Source organism: Mycteria americana, chromosome 22, assembly GCF_035582795.1.
Source record: "Mycteria americana isolate JAX WOST 10 ecotype Jacksonville Zoo and Gardens chromosome 22, USCA_MyAme_1.0, whole genome shotgun sequence".
NCBI classification, from domain to species: Eukaryota; Metazoa; Chordata; class Aves; order Ciconiiformes; family Ciconiidae; genus Mycteria; species Mycteria americana.
The window spans coordinates 2,462,805-2,484,039 of NC_134386.1; the positions used below are offsets into that span (position 1 = coordinate 2,462,805).

A 21,235-nucleotide genomic window follows, 5' to 3' on the forward strand; every position below is an offset into this window, starting at 1 on the left:
GACGTGGGGACACAAGGGGCTCTCCCAGCCCAGAGGAGCGGAGGGGCTTTGGGGACGTGGGGTTGGGCGGGCAGGCGGCTTGGGGGGGGGCACAGAAAGGTGCCCGGGAAGGGGGTCCCGGCTCCGGGGACATCTGCCTGGGCCCCCTCTGCCAGCTGCCCGCCCTGCCCGGCCCGCCGGGGGCCTCAGACCGGGGCGAGAGCATCCATCAGTGTCTGTCCGGGGGGGGCGCCCCCCCCGCAGCCCCCCTATAGCTGGGCTGGGTAGGGAGGGGGTCACGGGGGGGGAAGACTTTGGGGTGTCCCTCGTGTTTTGGGGGGGACACACACGCACCTTTGGGGTCCACGTGGCTGCAGGGTGCGGGGTGACCACGGGAGGGGCTGGGGCAGGTGGGAAGGGGGGTTTTGAGGGGGGGAGCAGCCGAGAGGGGTGTGGGGAAAGGGGCGCTTTGGGGGGGGGGGTGTCACCCCAGGTTGGGCTGTCCCAGGGGGACCCAGCCTGGTGGGGAAACCTGCGTGGGGGTCACAAGGCTGGGGAGGGGGCGGGAGGTGTGGGTGGGGGTCGCACAGCAGGGGCCTCCCTAGATGGGGGGGTCCCAAGGGAGAGGAGTCCCTGGGGGGGGGGGGCGTTGCTAGGATTGGGGGGGGATCCCCGAGGGGAGGATCCCTAAGACTGGGGGGGATCCCAAGGGGGGTTGGGGGGGGCTGTGATGGGGAGGGGGTTGGGGGGGGTCCGCGGGTGTCCCGGGCTGGGGGGGGGGTCCCGTTCGGGTGGGGGAGTCTCTCGCGCTCCCCCACGGCCGCCGGCAGGTGGCGCTGCAGGATCGTGAATGGGCGCCCCGGGTGGGGCGGGGCAGCCAGAGCAGGGCGGGGCTAATGCGTATAGAGGCGTGGCCACATACCGTATAAGGGGTGGGGCGGGGCTATGCAAATACACCCGGGGAGCGGCGAGCAAGAGCCGCGCTGCGGCCGCGGCGTTAGGGAGCGTCGCGCAAGAGGCGGCGGAGGTCCCTTGGTGGGGTGGGGGGGTCCCTTGGCTGGGTGTCCCAGGATGGGGAGGGTCCCTGGGGTGGGGGGGGTCCCTTGGCTGGGTGTCCCAGGATGGGGAGGGTCCCTAGGGTGGGGGGGTCCCTTGGCTGGGTGTCCCAGGATGGGGAGGGTCCCTGGGGTGGGGGGGGTCCCTTGGCTGGGTGTCCCAGGATGGGGAGGGTCCCTAGGGTGGGGGGGTCCCTTGGCTGGGTGTCCCAGGATGGGGAGGGTCCCCAGGGTGGGGCGTTCCCAGGAAAGAGGGCGATGCCAAGGTGGAGGAAGTCCCTAGGCTGGTGTAGCGTGCCTGTGACAGAGCACACTGTGCCCACGCATGGGCACCCACGGGTGGGCAGCGTTTGGGCACCCACCTGCATGCACCCATTCCCACCCTGGGTGAGGCCAGGGAGAGGGTGGGGGGGCTCCTATTCTCTTTACCCAGACCCACACTGCAATTGTGGGGCACCACAGCCTCCCGCCAGCCCCAGGACACCCTGTGCCGGACCCCATTGATCTGCGGTGCCTTGAAGTTATGAACCGGTGGAGAGTGGGATTTAACAGAAAAACCCAGAAATGTTGCCTTTGCCTCCAAGGGAAACACACAGAAGAGGGAAAGAACCCCCAGAGCCCAGCCTTGATGGGCGACGTGCCCACGGGGACTCACCACCCCGACACAGCAGACAGAAAGAGGACATCAAACGGGGCAGGAAAATTTTATTTGTGGCTGGTTCCGGCTGGGAGCGAGCAGGAACGGCAAATCAATTCTTCATTAGCGCTTAATTTTTTCCCTTGATCTTATTAATGTCAGGGGTGGATACAAGACCCGGCAAGGGGCTTCTGGAGGCGGCGCGGCTGGGGAGGAGACGTCCAGGGGATCCCAGCGGGGGTGCGGGGTTTGGGCTGGGGTCAGAGTGGGGGGATGCCAAGGAAGGTCCGTGTGTCCTGCTGCCCGGCGTCCCCCGGTGCTGGGGTCCCTCTTTTCCAGCCAGCACCTCCAAGGGGAGACCCCGGAGCTGTCACGTCAGCGGGGATGGCTTGATGTGCTCCTTGGTGGGCTGCAGGACCTGGCATGAGACCCCAGGGACGGGGATTGGGTCAGAGTGACCTTGGGGTGCCCTTCCCAGCCGGATGCCTGGGTTCCCTTGGCTGGGGAGGGGGGGGCACACCTCATGCTGAGCAATTAGGGGTGTGTGGGACCCCGTGCTGGGGTGACAACGGGAGTGGGACCCAGAGCGTGTCCCATCTCCACCCTGATGGGTAAAGCTGGGTACACCCCCCCCTCATTAGCGAGGCTAACGAAGTGTTTACCTGGGACACGTTCTGCTGGGACAGAGGGTTGGCGTCAACCTGGGGGAGGGAAGGGGACCGGCAGCTTTAGGAGCGGGGCGAAGGGCCTCGATGTGGGGGGCATCCCCTCGGCACCCGTCCTGCTCGGTGCCCATCACCCACGAGGCCGCCGCGCTTGGGAGCTTTCCGGCAGCAGACGGACCCCAACCCCTGCCCACCCTGGCTGGACCCCCGGCACCGGGAAGGGTTTGCACCTCCTCGGCGCTGCCTATTCGTGACCGCTGGCATCCCCTGCGTCCCTCCGCTCCGAGCCGCCTGCCAGGTAGTCGAAGAGGACGAAGCCATACGCTGCCGGCTCTGGGATCTGGGGGGGGAGAGAGGCTGAGGAGGGTGGGGAGAGGCAGAGGAGGGTGGAGGAAGGCCACGGTGTGGGATGGCTGCACTCACCCGCAGGCTCAGCCGCTGGATCACTTGCTGGGGGTCGCTCTCCAGGATCACCCTGCGGAGCAGCGCGGTGCTGGCACCGTCCCACTGGGATCCCCCCGGCACGGCTCCCTCCTGATCCTGGCTGCACCCCACCAGGCATCACCGCCACCGCCCCCTGCCTCAGTTTCCCTCCCTGGGCAAAGCTCTGGGATGCCCTGACGAAGGCTTGAGGAAGACCTGATGCAATGTTGGGAAACCGGGGTGCCTGGGTCCCCCTTGGCACCCTCGGATGGGGCCAGAGATGGGGCCATCCCCTTCCCAGCACCCAGGGGGACAATGCCACCCCCTGTCCCTGCAACCCCCAGTGCTGCAGGCTGCTTCTCCCCCTCCATCCCCCCCAGCGGGAGCTCACCCCCGGTCCACGATCTCATCCACCACCAGGAACGTCCCCTCCATGTTGTCCAGCAGCCAGCGCTTCTCCACCTCCTTCCTGCGGGCGAGTGGGTGGGAGATGTCGCTGCACCCACTCCTGCTCACAGCTTGGGGTCCTGTGCGAGGTGCTGGGACCCGGACCCCTGCCATCCCAAAGCAGCGCTGGGCCCGTCCCACCCGGGGTGTTAGGGGACAGGGGTTTCGCACCAGCTCACGGTGTCACCTGGGGTGACCTGCTGCCCCATGCCCTGCCTCAGTTTCCCCACTCAAGGCACGTGGGTTTGGGGCTGGGTGGCCCCAAGGACTCACCGCAGGAGGTGGCCGAGGGTGTCGAGGAGGCAGGCGAGCACGGCCGACAGCATCAGCTGCGGGAGAACGGGGGTGTCAGTGGGGCTGCGGGGGGTCCCCAGGGCTGCCCCCCCCCCCCCCACCTACCTCGTTCTCCTGGCAGCCCCCCACCACGTAGAAGAAGAGGTCAACGCTGCTTCTGTAGACGATGGTGAGTCCTTCCAGACAGGCGATCTCGCCTGCACAGCGTGGGGACACGGGACGGTGTTAGTGTCCCCCAGCACCACACCGGAGGGGACACTGCTCCGGGCCCGGTGTCCCCCGGCATTAAACCTTTCGCAACCGTGTCCCCCCCGATTGCAAAAGCTCCCGAGCGGGACCCCCCCCGTGCTCACCGCCTGCCCGGCGGGTCTTGCTGAAGATGCTCCTCTCGAAGGCCGCCTGCTCCTTGGCCGTGGGGAAGGTGCCATCATAGTACTGCGGGGACGGGCAGGGGGTCAGCGCCGGCAGGGCGGGCAGCACGAATCCTGTATGGTGGGGGGCCGTGTGCCAGGAACCCCAAAGCCCTCGCCGGGACCCCCCGAGGTCGCTGCCAAGACCCCCCAAGACCCCGCAGCCCAGCGTGGGGAGAGGAGATGCCTGAGCAGGGGGGGCTGGGGGACCTGGGCAGCATCCCCTGGGGAAACTGAGGCGGGGGGGGGGCCGGGCTTCACCTTGGCCAGGAGACGCTGCCCGAGGCTGTCCAGGATGAGCAGGGCCTTCACGGTGTACAGGGAGGGCTCCTGGGGGGAGAGGGGCCGGGGCCAGAGGGGCTCAGCCCCACGGCAGGTCTCCCCCCCCTCCCCAACCACCCCCCAAGCCCGCCCTGGGCTCCCCTGGATCCTCTCCTTTGGGGTCCCCCCAGTTCTGGATTTTGGGGACCCCCATCCCGCCCCCGCTGCCCCTCTGCTCCCTGCCCTGCCCCTATTTTCTCCCCATTCCCCCCCAATTCCGTTTCCCATTTCCCCTCTTCTTCCCATTCCTCCGCTCTCTCTCCCCCCCATTCCCCACTCCCCGTCCCCCATCTCCCCCCGTTCCACCACGGTCCTCCCCCTCCCTTCCCCTCCTCCCACCACCAGCCCCTTCCCCTCCCGTTGCCCACCCTCTCCCCCCCGGTCCCCATCATTTATCCCCATCACCCCCCAGTGTCCCCCCCGCGGTGTTCCCCCCCGTCCCGTTTTTCCCCCGTGTTTTTTTTCCCGTGTTTTTTTTCCCCTGTTTTTTTCTCCCCGTGTTTTTTTCCCCCTATGTTTTTCCTCCCGTTTTTTCCCCATTCCCCCGCCCCCGTTTTTTCCCGTTTCCCCCCCGTTTCTCCCCGCTCCCCGTCCCGTCCCCGCTCCCCGTCCCGTCCCGTCCTGTCCCCGGTCCCCTCCCCTCCCGTCCCCGGTCCCGTCCCCTCCCGTCCCCGCTCCCCGTCCCGTCCTGTCCCGTCCCGTCCCCGGTCCCGTCCCGTCCCCGGTCCCGTCCCGTACCGGCCCCGCGGGCTCCATGGCTCCGCCGCCCCGGGCCCCCCCCGCGCTGCCGTGCCCGCCCCCCGGCCCGCTCCGCCCCGGTCCCGCATCCCCCGCCCGCATCCTCAGCCCTTGGGGAGGAAACGGGGGTCCCCCGGGCGGGGGTCCCACACCCCGCTGTGCTGCTGTGCGTGGGTGCAGTGGGGGAACGGGGGGGTCACACACACGTGTGGCCATGGGACCTGTTCCCCCAGTGCCCCCCTCCCGCACCCCCTTTGGGATAGGACCGACCTTGGGGGGGGGGGGCAGTGGGGTGGGATGGAGGCTGGGACCCCCACGCACCCCGAATTGGGGGGTTCAGGGAAGCCCCTGGGGGGGGAGGAAGAGTCAGCAGCAGGGCAGGGAGGGGTCACCCCTCACCTAACCTCTGCTGCCTTTAATTTGGGGTCACACCCCCCCCCCCCGCGGGTGGGGGTCCTGGCAGCACGGGGTCCAGCCGGCGGGTGCCAAGCTCATCCCTGGTGCAGGCTGTGGGCTCTGCTGGGGGGTCGGTACCCCCCCGGGTGCCATCACGGGTGATCCTGACTTTGGGGCACAGCCCCCCCCCCGCCCCCTGCCCCTGCTCCCGTCCCCTGACCTCTCCCGGTGGCATTTGCCGGTGACTCACGGGTCGCACCCGAAGGGCCCTTGTTTGCTTTAACCTCTGGGGCTGGGGCGTTTCCCCACGGCGGGGGCTGAGCCCACGGGGGAACCTGGGCCACGGCCTCGGAGTGAGGGGCGATGGGACAGGCCGTGCCCAGAGCGACTCCCCACCGCGTCCCACCGCAGGGACGCTGCTCGCCACGGGCTGTCCCTAACCGTCCCCACCGGCCACGGCCGAAAAGGAGCCGGGAGGGGCAGTTTTCCCGTGGGAGCACCGGGGAAGGGGCTCCGTGCCCCCCTCGCCGACACGAGGCACTGAAAGGCTTTTGCCCACCCGAGCCGGAGGAGGGCTGGGAGCCGGGCAGGGTGCAGGGACAGGGACGCCTGCCAGCCCTCCAAATAGCCCCGGGGGGGGGACACACTAAAAATAACCCGGCGAGGGGCAGCCCGGCTCAGGTTGCTGGCGGGAGGCTGACCACAGCTCTGGGGAGCTGTGGCGAGGGGTTTTTAGGATGCTCCCATACACCCGTTTTTCCCCGTGGGGTGCACGGGGGGACGGGGAGACGGTGCCCGAATAATGCTCGCGGGCCAAGGCAGCCCCGTTGCAAACCCTCGGTGGCCATCGGGGTTGGCAGCACCCCCAAATTTCCCACCCGGCGTGCAATGCGCCGAGCGGCGGCTCTCGGTATCGGCAACGGGGCCGTGCCCGTCTGCCCGCCGAGGCTGCTGCCAGTCGCCTCAGCCAAACTGCCGGTTGTGGCACGACGTGGGCCGGGGCCGCACCCCGGCTTTCGTGGGTGTTTCGCAGCTTGTTTTCCAGCAGGAGATTAGCGAGACGGAGCAGCTGGGGCAGAGTAAACCCGTGACCCAAAATCACTCGGATCCGGGTGCTTCCAGGCTCCTCACCACATTCCCCCGGCCGCTCCAGTCCCTTTCCCTTTTGTGCCTGTCTGCCTGGATGCTCTGGAGCGTCCCTGCTCGCAGCGTTGGGGCTCTCCAGGTTTGGGGGGATGCACAGCCTGTCCCCCATCTCTCAGCCGTGCTGGCGAGCTTGGTCCTCGCCGTAAAAAAAGAGGGCTCTGCTCCTGCTGCTGCCCGGGGAAGGCAACCCTGGCTGGGAAACCTCACCCTGCTGCGAGGCGTCGGAGCTCGTGCTCATTTTCCACGTTTTTTTCGGATGAACTGTTGTCTCCGGCATCCTGTTTGTCCCGGCGAGTTTCTGGGGCAGGGAAGCGGGTGTCTGGTTTTGGCAGCTGCGGCCGCTCCGGGCAGCTGCAGCGTTGCAGGAATAGCAGGCAGGGGTGGTGCTGCCCGGCTGCCCTGACCTCCTACCTGCCCACCTCCGCTGCCAGGGCTGGCAGCGACTGCCCCTCGCCCCGTGGGCACCGGCATTGATTTGGGCAAGAAGCCCACGCCGATCAATGGGGGAAGGTATAAATAATCTGCTCAGAGGCGACGGTTTTAACACCGACCCCACTCCGTGCTTATTTATTTAAATAGTTGATGGAGTTCCCGCCGGTGATCTGGTGGGTGATCACCCCGGAGACGTGAGGACGGGATGGGGGTCTGATGTCAGCCCCACTCTCGTGGCCGTTCACAGCACCTTTCCTTTCCGCCTCCACTCCTGCAGTTCTAACGGGAGATCCTGGCGCTTTTTGTCAAGTGGCTTCAGAGCCACCGGCTGCGTGTGCTGATGGCGCTGGCACGGGTTCTCGGGCGGCCGGTGAGGTGGTTGGGATGAGTTGCAGCCATTCCCTCACCTCTGCTGAGTAGTTCCTGTCTCAAAAGGCATCGAACATCGAGACCTCGGTTGCTCGGTCAAATTCAAACTGGCCGGTGAGTTCCCCCGTGATGAGCAGCGGTGCTCGTGGGATGACCCACGGACAGCACGACTGGTTTAGGCTGACAAGTGACGGCCAGACACACGGACAGTTCACAGCACGTGAGCTGCAGGTGGCTGTGAGCAGCTCAAAGGTGGCAGCTCTGTCTGTGCGGTGGGGAGCCCCGTCCTGCTCCAAGCACCAGCACCCCAGGGGCACGGTGTCCCCGCTCCGGGCTCTCCCCCTCCCCGTGGCTCTCGGCCAGCCCAGGTTGGGGCTAGGAGTTACCGCTCTCTGACACAGCCATTTGCACCTCCAGCGGCTCCCACCACCACGGGCGAGGAGCCGCTGAGCAGGGGAGCTCGCTTTTCTCAACCCCAAAACAGGCCTGGGCATAATGAGCAGGGGTACGCCGACTGGGCAGCTGCCGGAGCGTGAAATTAAAGACTTTTAATTAGCAAAGGGCTGGAGCAATGAAGAAAGTAAAGCACGGGGTTAGCAGGCAATGCCCTGGCTGCGCTCCCAGCCCCGCCACTGACTCACTGCAGGGCCTGAGGCGAAGCTCCGGGTTCGGCTTTGACTCAGTCCTTCCATCTGCAAGTGGCTCCGGCGGCTGCGCGGGGCCAGGGACCTGCGAGGGCCACGGGCGAGTGCGGGGCAGGGTCATGTTTAGACAGCCTTATCAGCCCGAGGGCCTGCAGCGGCGCAGGGGAGGCCCCTGGGCCGCTCTGGGGGGGTGAGCAAGGCCGAGGACCCATCGCCCCGCCGCAGGCCCCGCTGTGGTGTGGGCCCAGAGGAGGCCCAGAGCCCCCTCTACCCCCAGGAGGTGTCAAGATTCGGGGCCCTGGGGCCATGGGGGACCCCCGGGGCGGTGCTGGGGCCTGCAGGGCAATGGAGGCTCCGCCATGGCGGCCCCAGGCCTCGCCCTGCGCTGGGGGCCTGGGGCGCCCGGTGCCATGGCAACAGTTGAGGGGCGAAGGGGCGGTGTCTCTGCGTCGTAGGGATTGGTGCGCGCCGCTGCCAGTCAAACGCCCAGACGGGCGGCTGGATCCTGTGCGTCGTCTCATTGGCAGCTGCCGCTGTCGCTCGGCGGAGGCCTCGCGTTCCATTGGGCAGAGGCCTTGTCACTCAATCGCTGCGGGGGGGCGGGTCGCGTTGTCTCGCTTCTCCTCTCCGATTGGCCCAGCGCGCGGCCGCCGGGCCAAGCACGGGGGCCAGCGGCGCCGTCCGCGCGCCGATTGGCCGCTCAGCCTGCCTATCCAGGCGGCGGCGGGGGCGGGAGCAACGCCTCACCGCCGCCTTCCATTGGGCCGCCCCTTCGTCCCGCCTCCCCTTCCCGGGCGCCGATTGGCGGCGGCGCAGCGCGAGGCGGGAGGGGGAGGTGGTTGGCCAGGGCGGGGAGCGGGAGCGGGGCCGGCGGTGGCGGCGGGGCCGGGAGCGAGCGGCGGCGGCGGCGGCGAGCGGGTAGCGGCGGGCGGCGGCGCGGAGGGGCGGGCGGAGGGGCCGGGGCCTCGGCCGCGGCGGCGTTGGCGGTGCGGGGGGTGCGGGCCGGGCCGGGCCGGGGGGCGGGCGGCGCTGAGGGAACGGCGAGGCCGCGCGGGGGGGCGGGTCACGAGGCGCGGGGGGGGTCTTAAAGGGCCCGGGGCGGGGAGAGGAGGCGGGCGGGGGGAGCGGCACATGGCTCCGCCGTCCCTGGCTCGGCAGCGCTGGGACCCCCCCGGGAGGGGAGAGCGGGCAGAGCCGGGGCCTGGCGGCTCCTCCTCCTCCTGGGCACCGGGAGCCGCCCCGCCGGGCTGGGGGCGGGCGGCCCGGGAAGACGGGCCGGGGCCGCGGCGGGAGGGGCGAGCCCGGGAGTCCTCGGTCGGGGCGCTGGCCAGGGATGTTTTGCTGCCCGTGGAAAGCCCCTGACGGGTTTTTGTAGAGCCGCTGGAAACTGGGCTAAGGAGTGAAAGGGAGTCGGAGCTGGATTCCTTCAGAGAGAGGCGAAGTTGACGCACCAGCCTAAGAATAGCTCAGGGAGGGGAAGTATGGACAATATTGTCACCAAAGGTAACCGCCGCGGTGTGTGTTTCTGTGCCCGTGTCGTGTCAGGAAAAATCAGCTTTCCGAGTGAAATTCGCTGGGCTTTTCAGGGGCCCGCGCGTGGGGAAACCGCCGTTTCCCGGTGTAGTAGGTCCATGTGCAATGTTTAGGGTGGTGCCTCGTCGGCGCGTTATCGCGTTTGCTCTCTGGTTATATTTCAGCTGCTGATGAAATTGCAGCCAGAAGCGGAGGAGTCTTTGGACCTTCCCATGATCGGGACCTTTGACTCATAAAAGGCTCTTTCAAGAAGCTTCGCAGACCAGAAGAGGAGAAGAAAGAGCGGCCGGCTGTCGGAGGGAGCAGACCGTCCTGGAGCGTGGGGAATTGGGGGGGGCGAGAGGAAGTCGCTGTATGTGGAGTTTTTGGACAGTAAGTCACGTGGATTTTTACGTAGCTGCATGGTCTGTGTTCTAAAACAGTTCTGAAGAAGACGAGAGGGCAAGAGAGGGTGGAGGCTGTCTTCTGGGGAGGGTTTGTTGCTTCTCGAGATTTAAATCTTTAATTGTGCTCCGCTGGTCAACCAGCGAGTTCCAGAATTTGAGAAGAAAAACCAAGTCGTCCTGAACCCAAAGCCTTGCGTGTTCTTTAAACTTTTATCTAGTTGTTTAGTGAAAACCTGAACGCCGAAGTCATTGCTTTATTTTGTTTATTTGAAAGTGGGGCAGAGGCAAGAAACCCAACCAACCTGTTGTGTGGAGAATTCATTTGACGCTGGGTTTGGTTTTTTTTTTTTTTAATTCCCAAACCCTCTACCTGTTTTCTTTTCTCCTCTGCCAGAAATGCTTTCTCTGAAGAAATACTTCACCGAAGGCCTCATCCAGTTCACCATTCTGCTCAGCTTGATTGGCGTTCGCGTGGACGTGGACACCTACCTGAACTCGCAGCTCCCCCCTCTCCGGGAGATCATTCTTGGCCAGAGCTCCGCTTACACCCAGACCCAGTTTCACAACCTGCGTAACACCTTGGATGGATATGGCATCCACCCAAAAAGCGTAGACCTGGACTATTACTTCACCGCTCGCAGGCTGCTCAGCCAGGTGAGGGCCCTGGACAGGTTTCAGGTGCCCACCACTGAAGTCAACGCCTGGTTAGTGCACCGAGACCCTGAAGGCTCCGTGTCCGGTAGCCAGCCCAGCGCCGGCATCGCCCTAGAGAATGGCAGCGGCCTGCAGGATGGGAGCAATCCCGACAACGGGGTGAGGGAGAGCGGAGCGGAGCAGGGCTTTGGGGAAGAACTGGAAGATTTGGGAGCGGTGGCTGCCCCGGTGAATGGAGACCTGACCAAAGAGGTAGGCAGGACCTTCTTTTGCCTGTGGTGGGGGGGAAGAGGAGCCCCTGGGGAGCTCTTGCCCTCTGGTATCCGGCCGAGCGAGCGGTACTCTGTACGTTGTGGGTGTTTAGCATTTGGGAAAAGTGGGTCTCTGCTTGGGAATGGCGTAATACTCGATTACGGTTCAGTTAGAGGGCTCCAGCTGTGTGCACGGGGTAGTTTTTCCTTTTTGTTTGTTTTATTCTTGATCTGAAAGTAATAGTAAAAGGAAAGGGAAAGGGTTGGGGTCAGCGTTTCAACCTGTGCGCATAGCTTTGTGTTGTGAAACCGATAAAACGAGGCTGGGAAATAAACAGGGGCATTGGGTAACAGCCTCATCCCAGGTGTTGAGCGGGTGGTTGGGTTACTTGGCCCTGGAGTTCATCCAGTGGCGATGTTTGTTGCTTGGTTTTCATCACAGACGGGTGGGGAGAGGTGAACTGGAAAGCGGTTTATTTTTTCTGTCTGAGCGCAACCTTTCGGAGAGCTGTGATGCAATGCTGGTCCCCGGGAGCTGCTGCTCTTTTTCCTTTTTGGCACCGCTCTCTTTGTCACGGCATGTTCAGCGTCTCCCTGGCCGTGGTGTGGGGGATGTTAGCGTCGATTTGCAGCGTCGGGTCCTTCCAGCGTCGCTCTTGCGTCTTGTAAATCGTGCCTCGGACGAGCTGCTGAGGCGTCTGGGCATGGGGAGAGCCGAATTCAACTGCTGCCACCCCTGTCCCCTGCAGCGAGGGGTGGGCAGCTTTGCAGGCAGCTGTCGCGGATGCCTGGGGCTTTTGTCATGTGGCTTCGGCGCAGCGGCAGGCAGGGAATCGAGTGAGGAAAGCGGTGTGAACGCGTGCACGCCGGAGAGACAAAGGTGACGATTGTTTCGGGTCTGGTATTGATGGATGAGCAGCGGGATGGTGCCTCGGCTGTACCTGCGGGCAGCTTTCACCCGCCCGCGGGGATCTCCTGGCTCCGGAGGCGTTCGGGCTGCGGGACTGAGGGCGAAAACCTCGCTCTGGGTTTGCAACCGGCGACCTTGGAGGTGTCAATGAGAGGAGCTTCGGTCGGAGGGTCGCAGAACGCAAAGCAAACGTTCACACGTTCAGCTGCTTCCCTGATAATTGAGAGAGGTAATTCCCCGTCTTGGGAACGGGGAAGAATTTAATGAAATGCCTTGTACGAGGTCACGTGCAGCCCGTGGAAGACTTCGCTGTCCTTCCCCGAGTCTGGTGTTCTTGGCTGAGGGCGTTGGGGCTGGGGAGCCTTTCAAGTGCAGGATAGGGAAACCGGGAGCAGATTTTAGGGAGAAATGCTGCAGATTTGAGTGGCGAGAGGCCGATAACACTGCTGTTTTCCAGAGGCCTGTTTATTTCTGTCTTAAAACACAATCCGGCATTAGATGCCTTTCCTGCGAGCCGCCCGTACGCAGGGTGCAGCTGCAGACCCGGCCAGCTCGGGCTGGACTTGCCGGGAGTGACTTTCCCGGCCACTCTGGGCGATGCCGGGTGGGAAGCACGCTCCTCCGCGCTGCAGTTCCGCTCCGGTCGCCCCTTTAGGGAAGGGTGGGGAGATCTGGGTCTGCACCTTCCCCGATCCCGGGTGTTCAGGCGTCCGTGCTCTTCCTCGTGTCTCTATTTTCCATCTCCCCCCCCCCCCCCCCCCCCGCCTCAAAAGCCTGGCTTGGATAGGAGGGGAGGGTGTTATTGCACCTGCAAGGTGTGCTGCGCTGCCGGGGGCACAGCGCCCGGGCACCCAGCGCCAGGAAATCCCGTCTGCCGAGCCCGCCTCGCACACCCACGTCACACCGTCACACCGTCACATCGTCACACCGCCCTCTCTTCCCCCCGGGCCAGCAAGACCGTACTTGCTGCTGGTGTGATGCTTCAAAGCACTGAGTCTTATTTCAAAGCATTACCCCAGTGGGGTTTGGTTTTTTTTGGGGGGTGGGTGGGGTTTTTTTTTTGGTTTTGTTTTTTTTTTTGGTGTCTTTGTCTGGAACCTCGCCTCCCCGGCAGCCGCCCAGCCTTTCCGACGGGAATATCGTGGGAGCTATGCAGCTCCCGGCAGACGCTGCCTCTGGAAGGCACCTGCAGGGCTCGATCCTTCCCCCCTCTCCCCACGTTCGTTAGGTGGATGATGATGAGATGCAGATGGCTTTAGGTTTAAATTTTTCCATGACTTTTTTTTTTTTTTCTTTCCTGGCGCTTAAAATACTGCGACTCCCCGTGGGTCGTGTGGGCCAGGCGCGACCTTGCTCGGGGAATAGCGGCTGTTATTAATAATTTTAGGAGCTGGAGCTCGCCCTTGGGTGCGGTGCGGGGCTCTGGGGCTTTGCAGCTTGGGCGGGGGCTGCAGCGGGTGCTGGCCGACAGCTTGGGGATCATCCAAAACAGGGAATTAAATTTTTTTTTTTTTTTTTTTTAAATCCCGGGGGTGCCCACTCCTTGTTAACCTAAAGACAAAGCTAGGTTTAATCCCGAGTACTTTCCTCTGCAGCATTGGGGGTGGGGAAGGCGGGAGGCACTGCTTGCCCTGTGCCGTTTCCACAACACGAGGATAAAAATACGCGGCCATCAGACATGTGATGAGCTGCTGGTGCTCAGCCTTGTCCCCGGCTGACAAAGCCCCCCCCAGCCGGGATGGGGGGGGGGGGGGGGGGATCTCCTTACACTTGGCCCTGCCTCTCCACCAGCCGTGGTTGCCGCTCGCTCCCGGGGCGGGCCGTGCCCGTTGTGAGGGTCTGGGGGGCGAGGAGCAAGCGGGGGCTTTGCCCCTGGGTTGTACTTGAGGGGGGGGGGGGGGCGGATCGACCCCTCCGGGCCAGGGTCTCCCGGGGGAGGGAGCCAAGGTCACCCCGGCGTGCCCGCCCTCCCTCCCTCCCTCCTCGGGGGAGCCCAGCCGGGCCCCGGGCCGAGCCCCCCCGCCGGCGGTGCAGGCCGGCGCGGTGCAGGGCGAGGCCGGGCCCGGGGGGGGGGGGGCGGCGGCCCCGCTGCGCCAGGGCGGGGGAGCGGCCCGGTGGGCGCCGCGCGGCCGTTCCGCCGCCGCCCATTGGCCGAGGCGGCGGCCCCCGCCGGCGGGGATTGGTCGGGGCGGCGGCCCCCGGCGACGCGGATTGGCGGCGGCCGCCGCCCGGGTGCGGGGCGGGGCTTGGCGGCCCATTGGCGGAGGGGGGCGTGGCTCGGCGGCGCCGCAGCCCGGCGGGGCGGGGGTGGGGGCGGGGCTTGGCGGCCGCCGCAGCCAAGGTAACGGCGGGGGGGAGGGGCGGGCGGGGCGCGCCGCAGCCCGGCCCGGGCAGGGCGGCGGGAGCCGAGCCCAACCGAGCCCGGCCCAGCCGAGCCCGGCCCAGCCGCGCGGGGGGCACCGCCGCCGCCGCCGCAGCCGCCGCACGGGGGGCGGGGGCGGCTCCTGCCGCCGCAGCAGCGGGGCCGCGGGCACCTGTGGCCGGTGGGGCGGAGCGGAGCGGAGCGCGGCTCCCCAGCCGCCCCGGCCGGCGATGCGTGCGCGGCGCCGCGCCCCGGCCAGCCCGCCCTGCCGCCTCCCCCCCCTCCCCCGGGGACCATGATCGGTGTGCGCCGCGGCCCGGGCGGCAGCTGGGGACATGAGAAAGGTACCGGGGCCGCTGCGGGGAGGGAGGGAGGGAGGGCGGCCGCTCCCCGGTGCCGCGGGGATGCTGCCGGCCCGGCGGCGGCGGGGCAGGGTGCGGGGGGACCCGGGGGAGGCGCGGCGCGGCGGCGCAGGCTGCCGGAGGCGGGGGCTGCGGGGCGGGGGCCGGCGGGCTCGGGCGCAGGGCAGGCTCCGTGGCCGGGGGAGGGCGGCGGGGGTGCCCGGGGGGCTGCGGGCAGCCCGGCGGCGGCGGCGGCGGCGGCGGCGGCTCAAGTTGCATCAGGTGGGTGGGTGGAAATGCGGGGATTTTCCTGCCGGCGCACCCCACCCCTTATGCAAATGGCCGGGATGGCACCACGGGCTGATGCAAGGCGGCCACGGCGCAGCCACCGCCGCGACGTGGGCCCGGCCGGCCCCAGCCGCCTCTCCCGGCGGCGGGCGGGCGGCCATGGGCGGCGAGGAGGGGAGGGCCGGCCTCACCCGCCATGCAGAGCCCGCAGAGCCGCTCTTGGGGAGCCCGGGAGGCAGAACCGCCCCGGGCCGCCGAGGGACGGCGGGCGGAGGAGAGGGGTGCCCGGCGGGTGGGCTGCGGGTCAGGCCCGGGGGTGGGGGTGGGGGGTCCCTTGGGAGGGGCCGGTGGGTGGGGACCCTGCCCAGGGCTGAAGGAAATCTGGTCTGTCTTTCAGGACATCGATTTGATTGACATCCTGTGGAGACAGGATATTGATCTCGGCGCTGGGCGAGAGATTTTTGACTACAGCCACCGGCAGAAAGAGAGCGAAGTGGACAAAGAGCTGAGCGATGGGAGGGAGCGTGGGGACAGCTGGAGGAGCGGAGGGAATGAGATCTTGGATAGAAACCTACTAGTTGATGGAGAGACCGGGGAGAGTTTCCCTGCGCAGGTAACACCCCAGGGCCGGCTGGGCTGGGGTCTGCGCCTGCGGTGATGCAGCGTGCCGGGGGTCCGTGCTTCCGCCGAGGTGGAGGGGAGGCGAGGGGCCCGCCGGCCGGCTGTCGGGGCGAGCGGCATCGCGTGTGACTTTCACTGGGGATGTGCTGAGCCGCGGGATAAGGGTTTGCCCGGGCGGACGAGAGGATTTCATGCCGGGGAAGCGCAGGCTGCCTGCCGGGCCAGGGAGCCGCAGCGAGGCGGGCAGGGTAATGGCCGTGTCGCCGTCGGCAGGACGCTAGGACGAGGGCGGCTGGTTCTTGCTGTGCCTTTCGGTTGTCTGGCGGAGGCGGTGGCGCAGGTAGGCGCAGAGTCCCCTCCAGCCTGTAGCCGAGTCCTTGCGCTGGCAGGAGGTGAGGCTCGCCGGGAGCAGAGGCAGCACGTTTCCTTTCCCCGCTGCGCTCGGGGGCCGCTCTGACGCTCTCCGGAGCAGGAGGATGGAGTCTGCGAAGCACTGGGTGGGGCCTCTGGCTCTTTTTGGATGCACTGTAATAAAGCCCTTGCTGTAAGGAGCTCGTTTCTCATCACCACCTCCCTAATCCCAGGGCTACGATTCCTTGTGTTTTACATCAGGTGCCCGGTGCGGAGGATCAGACAGCCCTGTCCCTGGAGGAGTGCCTTAGGCTGCTGGAGGCCACCTTCCCTTTTGGGGAGAATTCGGAGGTGCGTGGATGGGGGTGATGGCTTCCGCCTCTCGGCGGATCCGGAGGCAGCGGCGGCTCTCCTTTGCTCGCTTGCCGGGGTTTCGGTACCTCTCGTACCCCTAACCCAGACCGCAGAACCGGGAGTAAATTGGGTTAGCCTGCTTAAGGAGGCTCCAGGCATCGTGCCTGCGAAACAAGCAGTGGGGGTGGGGGTGGGTGGTGGTCACAATTAATTAAAGACTTCTGGCTTTGCTTCTAATTAGTTCATAGTGAACTGTGGAGGAATAACTGCAACCAGTTTGCTTTGAACAAAGGAGAAGCGATTGCCCACGCGGAAGTGGAAGGGCATTCGGGATTGCTGGCTCCTTGGCCGCAGCTGATCAGCCGGGGACTGACTCTGCCTCACGTGGTTAGTTTCCAGCTGCGGATGTCTCCACCCTGAGCGAAGCCGTGCCCGGCGAGAGCAGGTCCGCGGGCATCCAGACCAGCCTGCTGTCTCCTCTCCTCACAGAGACCGAGTCGCCCTTCGATCTGGAGCAGCAGTGGCAGGACCTCATGTCTATCATGGAAATGCAGGTGAGCTCGAAGTGGGGGGGGGGGGGCTGTGGGAAAGCGTTTGCCCCTCCAGGAGCGCGTTGCTCTTCCGTTGAATTGAAGTTCGATGGCTGTCCCAAGCACCCGATTCCTGGACGATCGCGGTCTGGGGTTGGTCGCAGCTGCTTTGGTTTTCCCCCAGCCTGTGCGGTGACGCTGTGCCGCCCGTGTGGCAGTTGGTGCTGCTGCCTTAACCCTCCTGCAGCCGGCGGATGATGCTGGGCCGCTGGAGAGAGCTCCTTCCGTGGGATCTAGAAGCATTGTCCTGTCTCTTTTTGGCCGGGAGCGAAGGGCACTGAGGAGAGGCAGGGCTCAAGCGCGACTCGTTTACTGAGCTGTTTCGCATCTCTTCCAGGCTATGGAAGTGAACAACACAACCGCAGAAACCCTGTACAACGGCACGAGCGGAGACCTGCTGACTTCTAACTACAGCCTCGCTCCGAACACTCCCATCAATCAGAATGTCAGCCTGCATCAGGCCTCTCTGGGTAGCTGCTCACAGGACTTCTCCCTCTTCAGCTCAGAAATCGAAAGCCCCTCCATGGCTGGCAGCTCGGCCCTGCTCCAGCTGGCGCCGGACAACTCCACCGGCCTCAACACCACCTTCGGCTCCACCAACTTGAGCGGCATCTTCTTCCCTCCGCAGCTGAACAGCACAGTCAACGAGACGGCTGGCCCCGAGCTGCCAGACCCGCTGGGTGGTCTTCTAGACGAAGCCATGCTTGATGAGATCAGCTTGATGGACTTGGCGATTGAAGAAGGTTTCAACCCGGTGCAGGCCTCGCAGCTGGAAGAGGAGTTTGATTCTGACTCAGGTCTTTCTCTGGATTCCGGCCACAGTCCTGCTTCTCTGAGCAGCTCAGAAGCCTCCTCTTCTTCCTCTTCCTCCTCCTCCTCCTCCTCCTCCTCCTCTTCCTCCTCATCCTCTTCCTCCTCCTCGTTTTCTGAGGAAGGAGCTGTCGGCTACAGCTCAGACTCTGAAAACGTGGACTTTGAAGAAGCGGAAGGGGCGGTTGGATACCAGCCAGAGTACAGCAAGTTCTGCCGCATGAGCTACCAGGACCCGTCGCAGCTCCATTACTTGCCTTACCTGGAGCACGTTGGCCACAACCACACCTATAACATGGCACCGGGGGCCCTGGATCCCGAGGAGCCCAAGCTGCCCAGCACGGGGAAGAAGAGCAGCAAGGAGAAGCCGTCCGAGTTCCTGGATAAGCAGATGAGCAGGGACGAGCATCGAGCCAGAGCCATGAAGATCCCCTTCACCAACGACAAGATCATCAACCTGCCCGTGGAGGAGTTCAACGAGCTCCTCTCCAAGTACCAGCTCAGCGAGGCGCAGCTGAGCCTGATCCGCGACATCAGGAGGCGAGGCAAGAACAAGATGGCTGCCCAGAACTGCCGCAAGAGGAAACTGGACACCATCCTGAACTTGGAACGGGACGTCGAGGACTTGCAACGGGACAAGTCCAAACTGCTCAGGGAGAAGGTGGAATTCCTCAAATCCATCCGCCAGATGAAGCAAAAGGTGCAGAACCTCTACCAGGAAGTGTTCGGCCGCCTGCGGGACGAGAACGGCCAGCCCTACTCCCCCAGCCAGTACGCCCTGCAGTACGCCAGCGACGGCAGCGTCATTTTGATACCTCGCGCCGTGGCTGACCAGCAGGCCCGGCGGCAGGAGCGGAAACAGAAGGACCGGAGGAAGTGAAGGGACGGCGACGCGGGAGGAGTGGGACACTCGCTCAAGTGAGAACTGGAGAAGGGCTGAGCCTGGAAGTACTTAGAGGAACTTTCATGCCTTCTTATCCGATATATCTTCTCAAAAAAAAACGTGACTGCTGCCGGTCAGTGTACGGGAGAGACTGCGGGACCTGCAGGCTGAGTTTTGAGGGCTCCCTGCGGGGAGGGACGGGGAGGAGCGGACCCTGCACTGGCGAGCCCGGCGCCTTCCACAACCTGGAATCCTTTGAGCGCAGGAAACGAGCTGGCATCACTGGTGGTGACATTGGCAGAGGTGGAAAAACTACTGTTAGGAACTGGCTTTAAATAAGAAAAGAGATTTAAGCAAATGAACTTAAAACAAGTTATAGGAGAGACATTTTTCTGAACTTCCAAAGTTCTGTGATTTCAGGTAGTTGGTTTTTTTTTTTTCTTTTTTTTTCTTTTTTTTTTTTCTTCCCTTTTCCTGAACCAGTTTTGACATCGGTGTGTGTGATTCAATCTGACTTAATTCCAGATTAACCAACATCCCTTCCTAGATCAGACCAGTGCACACATGGAAACACAAGTGGTGTGACTTCCATTAACCCTTTCCAGTCTGAGGAAGCTCAGAGGGGGCTCGGGGGAGAACCGTTACTGTACGTGTGGAGGAGCTGTGATGCCTCGGGGGGGACAGGTAGAGCTTTAGGATTTGGAGGGGGGGGGGTTGTGCGGGTGTGGAACTGGAGAGGGTTAAGAGAACCAGTGTGATACGCGTCCCCCGCCACACTCAGAGCACGTCACTGCCGCCGAGCCAGCGCCGTGCTGGGACGCTGGGACGGCACACGCAGCAGCCTGCATGCAAACGCTGTCTTCTCCCGCTGACTGGCTGGGGAACCGCTTGGGGAGGAAGGCGGGGAGGGTCGTTGGGTCCCCCCGGTCAGCGTACAGCACAAGGGGAGCGGAGGGTTCCCACCCCAGGCCGTGGGCTTGTCACTTATAGAAATTAGACGGCTGTTAGGATTCCTGTTTTTTAACCGCGCTTTGATTTCTTAGGGCTTCAGCCCTGGTTTTCCCTATAGGGTCTAGAGTGCTTGTGTTGAGTAAAAGGGAGAAGCCCAAACGTTCAAAGCTGCTAAATGTTCTCTTTGCCATAAAGATTCAGTGTAACCGTGTGATCACATTATAGGATTCTCTTCTGTCCCTAGGTGTTGGTCTGACTTCCTTTGTTTTCAGGAGGGGGGTGGGGGTAGTGCCTTGATCACTGTCCGTCTCCACCACGGAGACGATCCTAGAAGCTGTATTTACAATATAGCACAGCTGGGAGTGTACTGACTTTACCAGCAACTGAAAAAGCTTAAAAATGGCTTTTCCTAGCCAGTCCTGTGCATGTGATACGGGGTGAGGGTGGCGCGTCAGAGGGAAGACTCGGGGTGGTAACTCAAGGGAAGGAAACCTGGTAATGCAGGAGGGAGGCCTGGAGCAGCCCGTGGCGTTGCCGAGAGGGAAGATGTCTGGCCGTGGGCACGTTTTCCAGGCTACAGGGAAAGTAGTTGGATCTCGGAGCGCATTGCGGGGTGTTCGGTGCGTTTGCCGCGGCCCCGAGCAGCGCGAGACGGACTCGCCGAGACCCCGGTGGGCTCTCCCATCCCCGACTCCTGAGATTCAATTGCTTTACTTACGCACGAGACGAAGCACAAGTGGTGGAGATGTGGGTGTGGGGAGGTTGGAAGGGAGCCCTGCGCGTATGTTTTAAATTATTTTCCTCTTAGAAACTTTATTTTAATGATCTGTGACCTGTCAGGGAAAGAAGAGAGATTGTGTGAGCACAGGACAAAAATAAAACGGCTTATTCACTGTACGAGCATTTGTTTCGTGGATTTTTTTTTTTTATTTTTGTAAAAGATGAAGCATGTCAGGCAAACGAAACAGCCTCTTCTTGTGGGTCCTTCTCACCCACGGTGGCTTCTGGCTCTCCTCTGCTGTGCCGAGCTTGGAGCAGGTCTGGTTTGCCTCCAGCGCTGGCCTAAGGAGGGAGTCGCTGTCGGGCCTGCAGGTAACAACCTCGGAGGGGAGGAAAATGAAAGGCTCCTCATCTGTGGGAAACAGTCAGCTCTGGCTCGGCTGCTTTTTTCCTTACTTCACAACAGTATCTTCTTAAAGAAAAGCCGAGGAAAAGTGTGTTTCTGGTTAAATTCGCAGCTGCGTGGAGCAAGTTGTGGGTCCCTCGGCCAAAGCCACCAAAGCTGCTGTAGTTCAAAGGCCGGGGCCCGGCTGGGCGCGGCGTGTGGCCACGGGTCGGAGCTGCCTTGGCACAGCCCGATCCCCCTCCTCGGCGCTTCGACTCCTGGAGCCGGAGCGCGGCGTCCTGCTTTCCCGGTGGGTGAGCGAACGGCATCGGCGCAGCTCGAAACCTCCCTTCCCTCTTGCAGCTCCAGCCAGCGCTGCTGCTGTTACACAAGCCCCACCTTCCCCACAGGTTTTGGCTGTAGCGTTGGTTACGGAGCCAAAGTTTATTCAATCACGAGTTGTATTTATATCAGGCTCTGCAGGCCGGCTCCTGCCTCGTCTCCCTCCCTGCGGGACAAAGCCCAGGCAGGCCCGGCAGGAGCGAGGAGACTGAGCCCTTCGTCTCGGTGTCCGGAGGAATAAACGTTTCCAGCACCTCGGTCCTGCCGCGGAGCTGATGGCGGGGCATCGCCGACTCCTCGGCTCAGCTTTTCCCTGCGCCGCGGCCGTCCCCACCTCGCTGCCTTTTGGGCTGGTGGCGGGGGGAAGGTCTGGCTGCGAGCCGGTGGGCAGCTGCCAGGCCGGCGCTGACTCCAGCCCCTGGTTTTGCAGCCCGTTCCCCAGGCAGGGCTCAGCAGAGCTCGGTCCGCATCCAGCTGGGCTCAAGGGCAGGCCCTGACTTTGCTGCTCTTTTGTGTGAGGGATTGCGCGCTGCCGGGGTGCAGGCAG

At 64.2% G+C, this 21,235-nt stretch overlaps 2 protein-coding genes across 3 annotated transcripts; one reads left to right on the forward strand and one right to left on the reverse strand.

Annotated features, from left to right (window-relative positions):
• Positions 1 to 1,737: 1,737 nt before the first annotated feature.
• COPZ2 (coat protein complex I subunit zeta 2) lies at positions 1,738 to 4,998 on the reverse strand. The gene is made up of 9 exons (XM_075522747.1): positions 4,970 to 4,998; positions 4,172 to 4,240; positions 3,854 to 3,935; positions 3,606 to 3,697; positions 3,480 to 3,535; positions 3,151 to 3,228; positions 2,760 to 2,811; positions 2,567 to 2,676; positions 1,738 to 2,089 (listed from the first exon to the last, which is right to left on the reverse strand). Exons 1-8 carry the CDS (start codon positions 4,985 to 4,987, stop codon positions 2,581 to 2,583), a joined length of 543 nt encoding a protein of 180 aa, XP_075378862.1. The 5' UTR covers positions 4,988 to 4,998; the 3' UTR covers positions 1,738 to 2,089; positions 2,567 to 2,580.
• Positions 4,999 to 8,853: 3,855 nt separating this feature from the next.
• NFE2L1 (NFE2 like bZIP transcription factor 1) lies at positions 8,854 to 20,138 on the forward strand. Of its 2 annotated transcripts, XM_075522716.1 has the most exons (8): positions 8,854 to 8,874; positions 9,332 to 9,459; positions 9,654 to 9,861; positions 10,270 to 10,781; positions 15,079 to 15,294; positions 15,915 to 16,004; positions 16,400 to 16,561; positions 16,935 to 20,138. In XM_075522716.1, exons 4-8 carry the CDS (start codon positions 10,272 to 10,274, stop codon positions 18,285 to 18,287), a joined length of 2,331 nt encoding a protein of 776 aa, XP_075378831.1. In that variant the 5' UTR covers positions 8,854 to 8,874; positions 9,332 to 9,459; positions 9,654 to 9,861; positions 10,270 to 10,271; the 3' UTR covers positions 18,288 to 20,138. The 2 variants fall into 2 exon arrangements, with proteins under 2 accessions (XP_075378831.1, XP_075378832.1); XM_075522717.1 differs by lacking the exons at positions 8,854 to 8,874; positions 15,079 to 15,294 and having other exon boundaries at positions 9,099 to 9,459.
• The last annotated feature ends 1,097 nt before the right edge of the window (positions 20,139 to 21,235 follow it).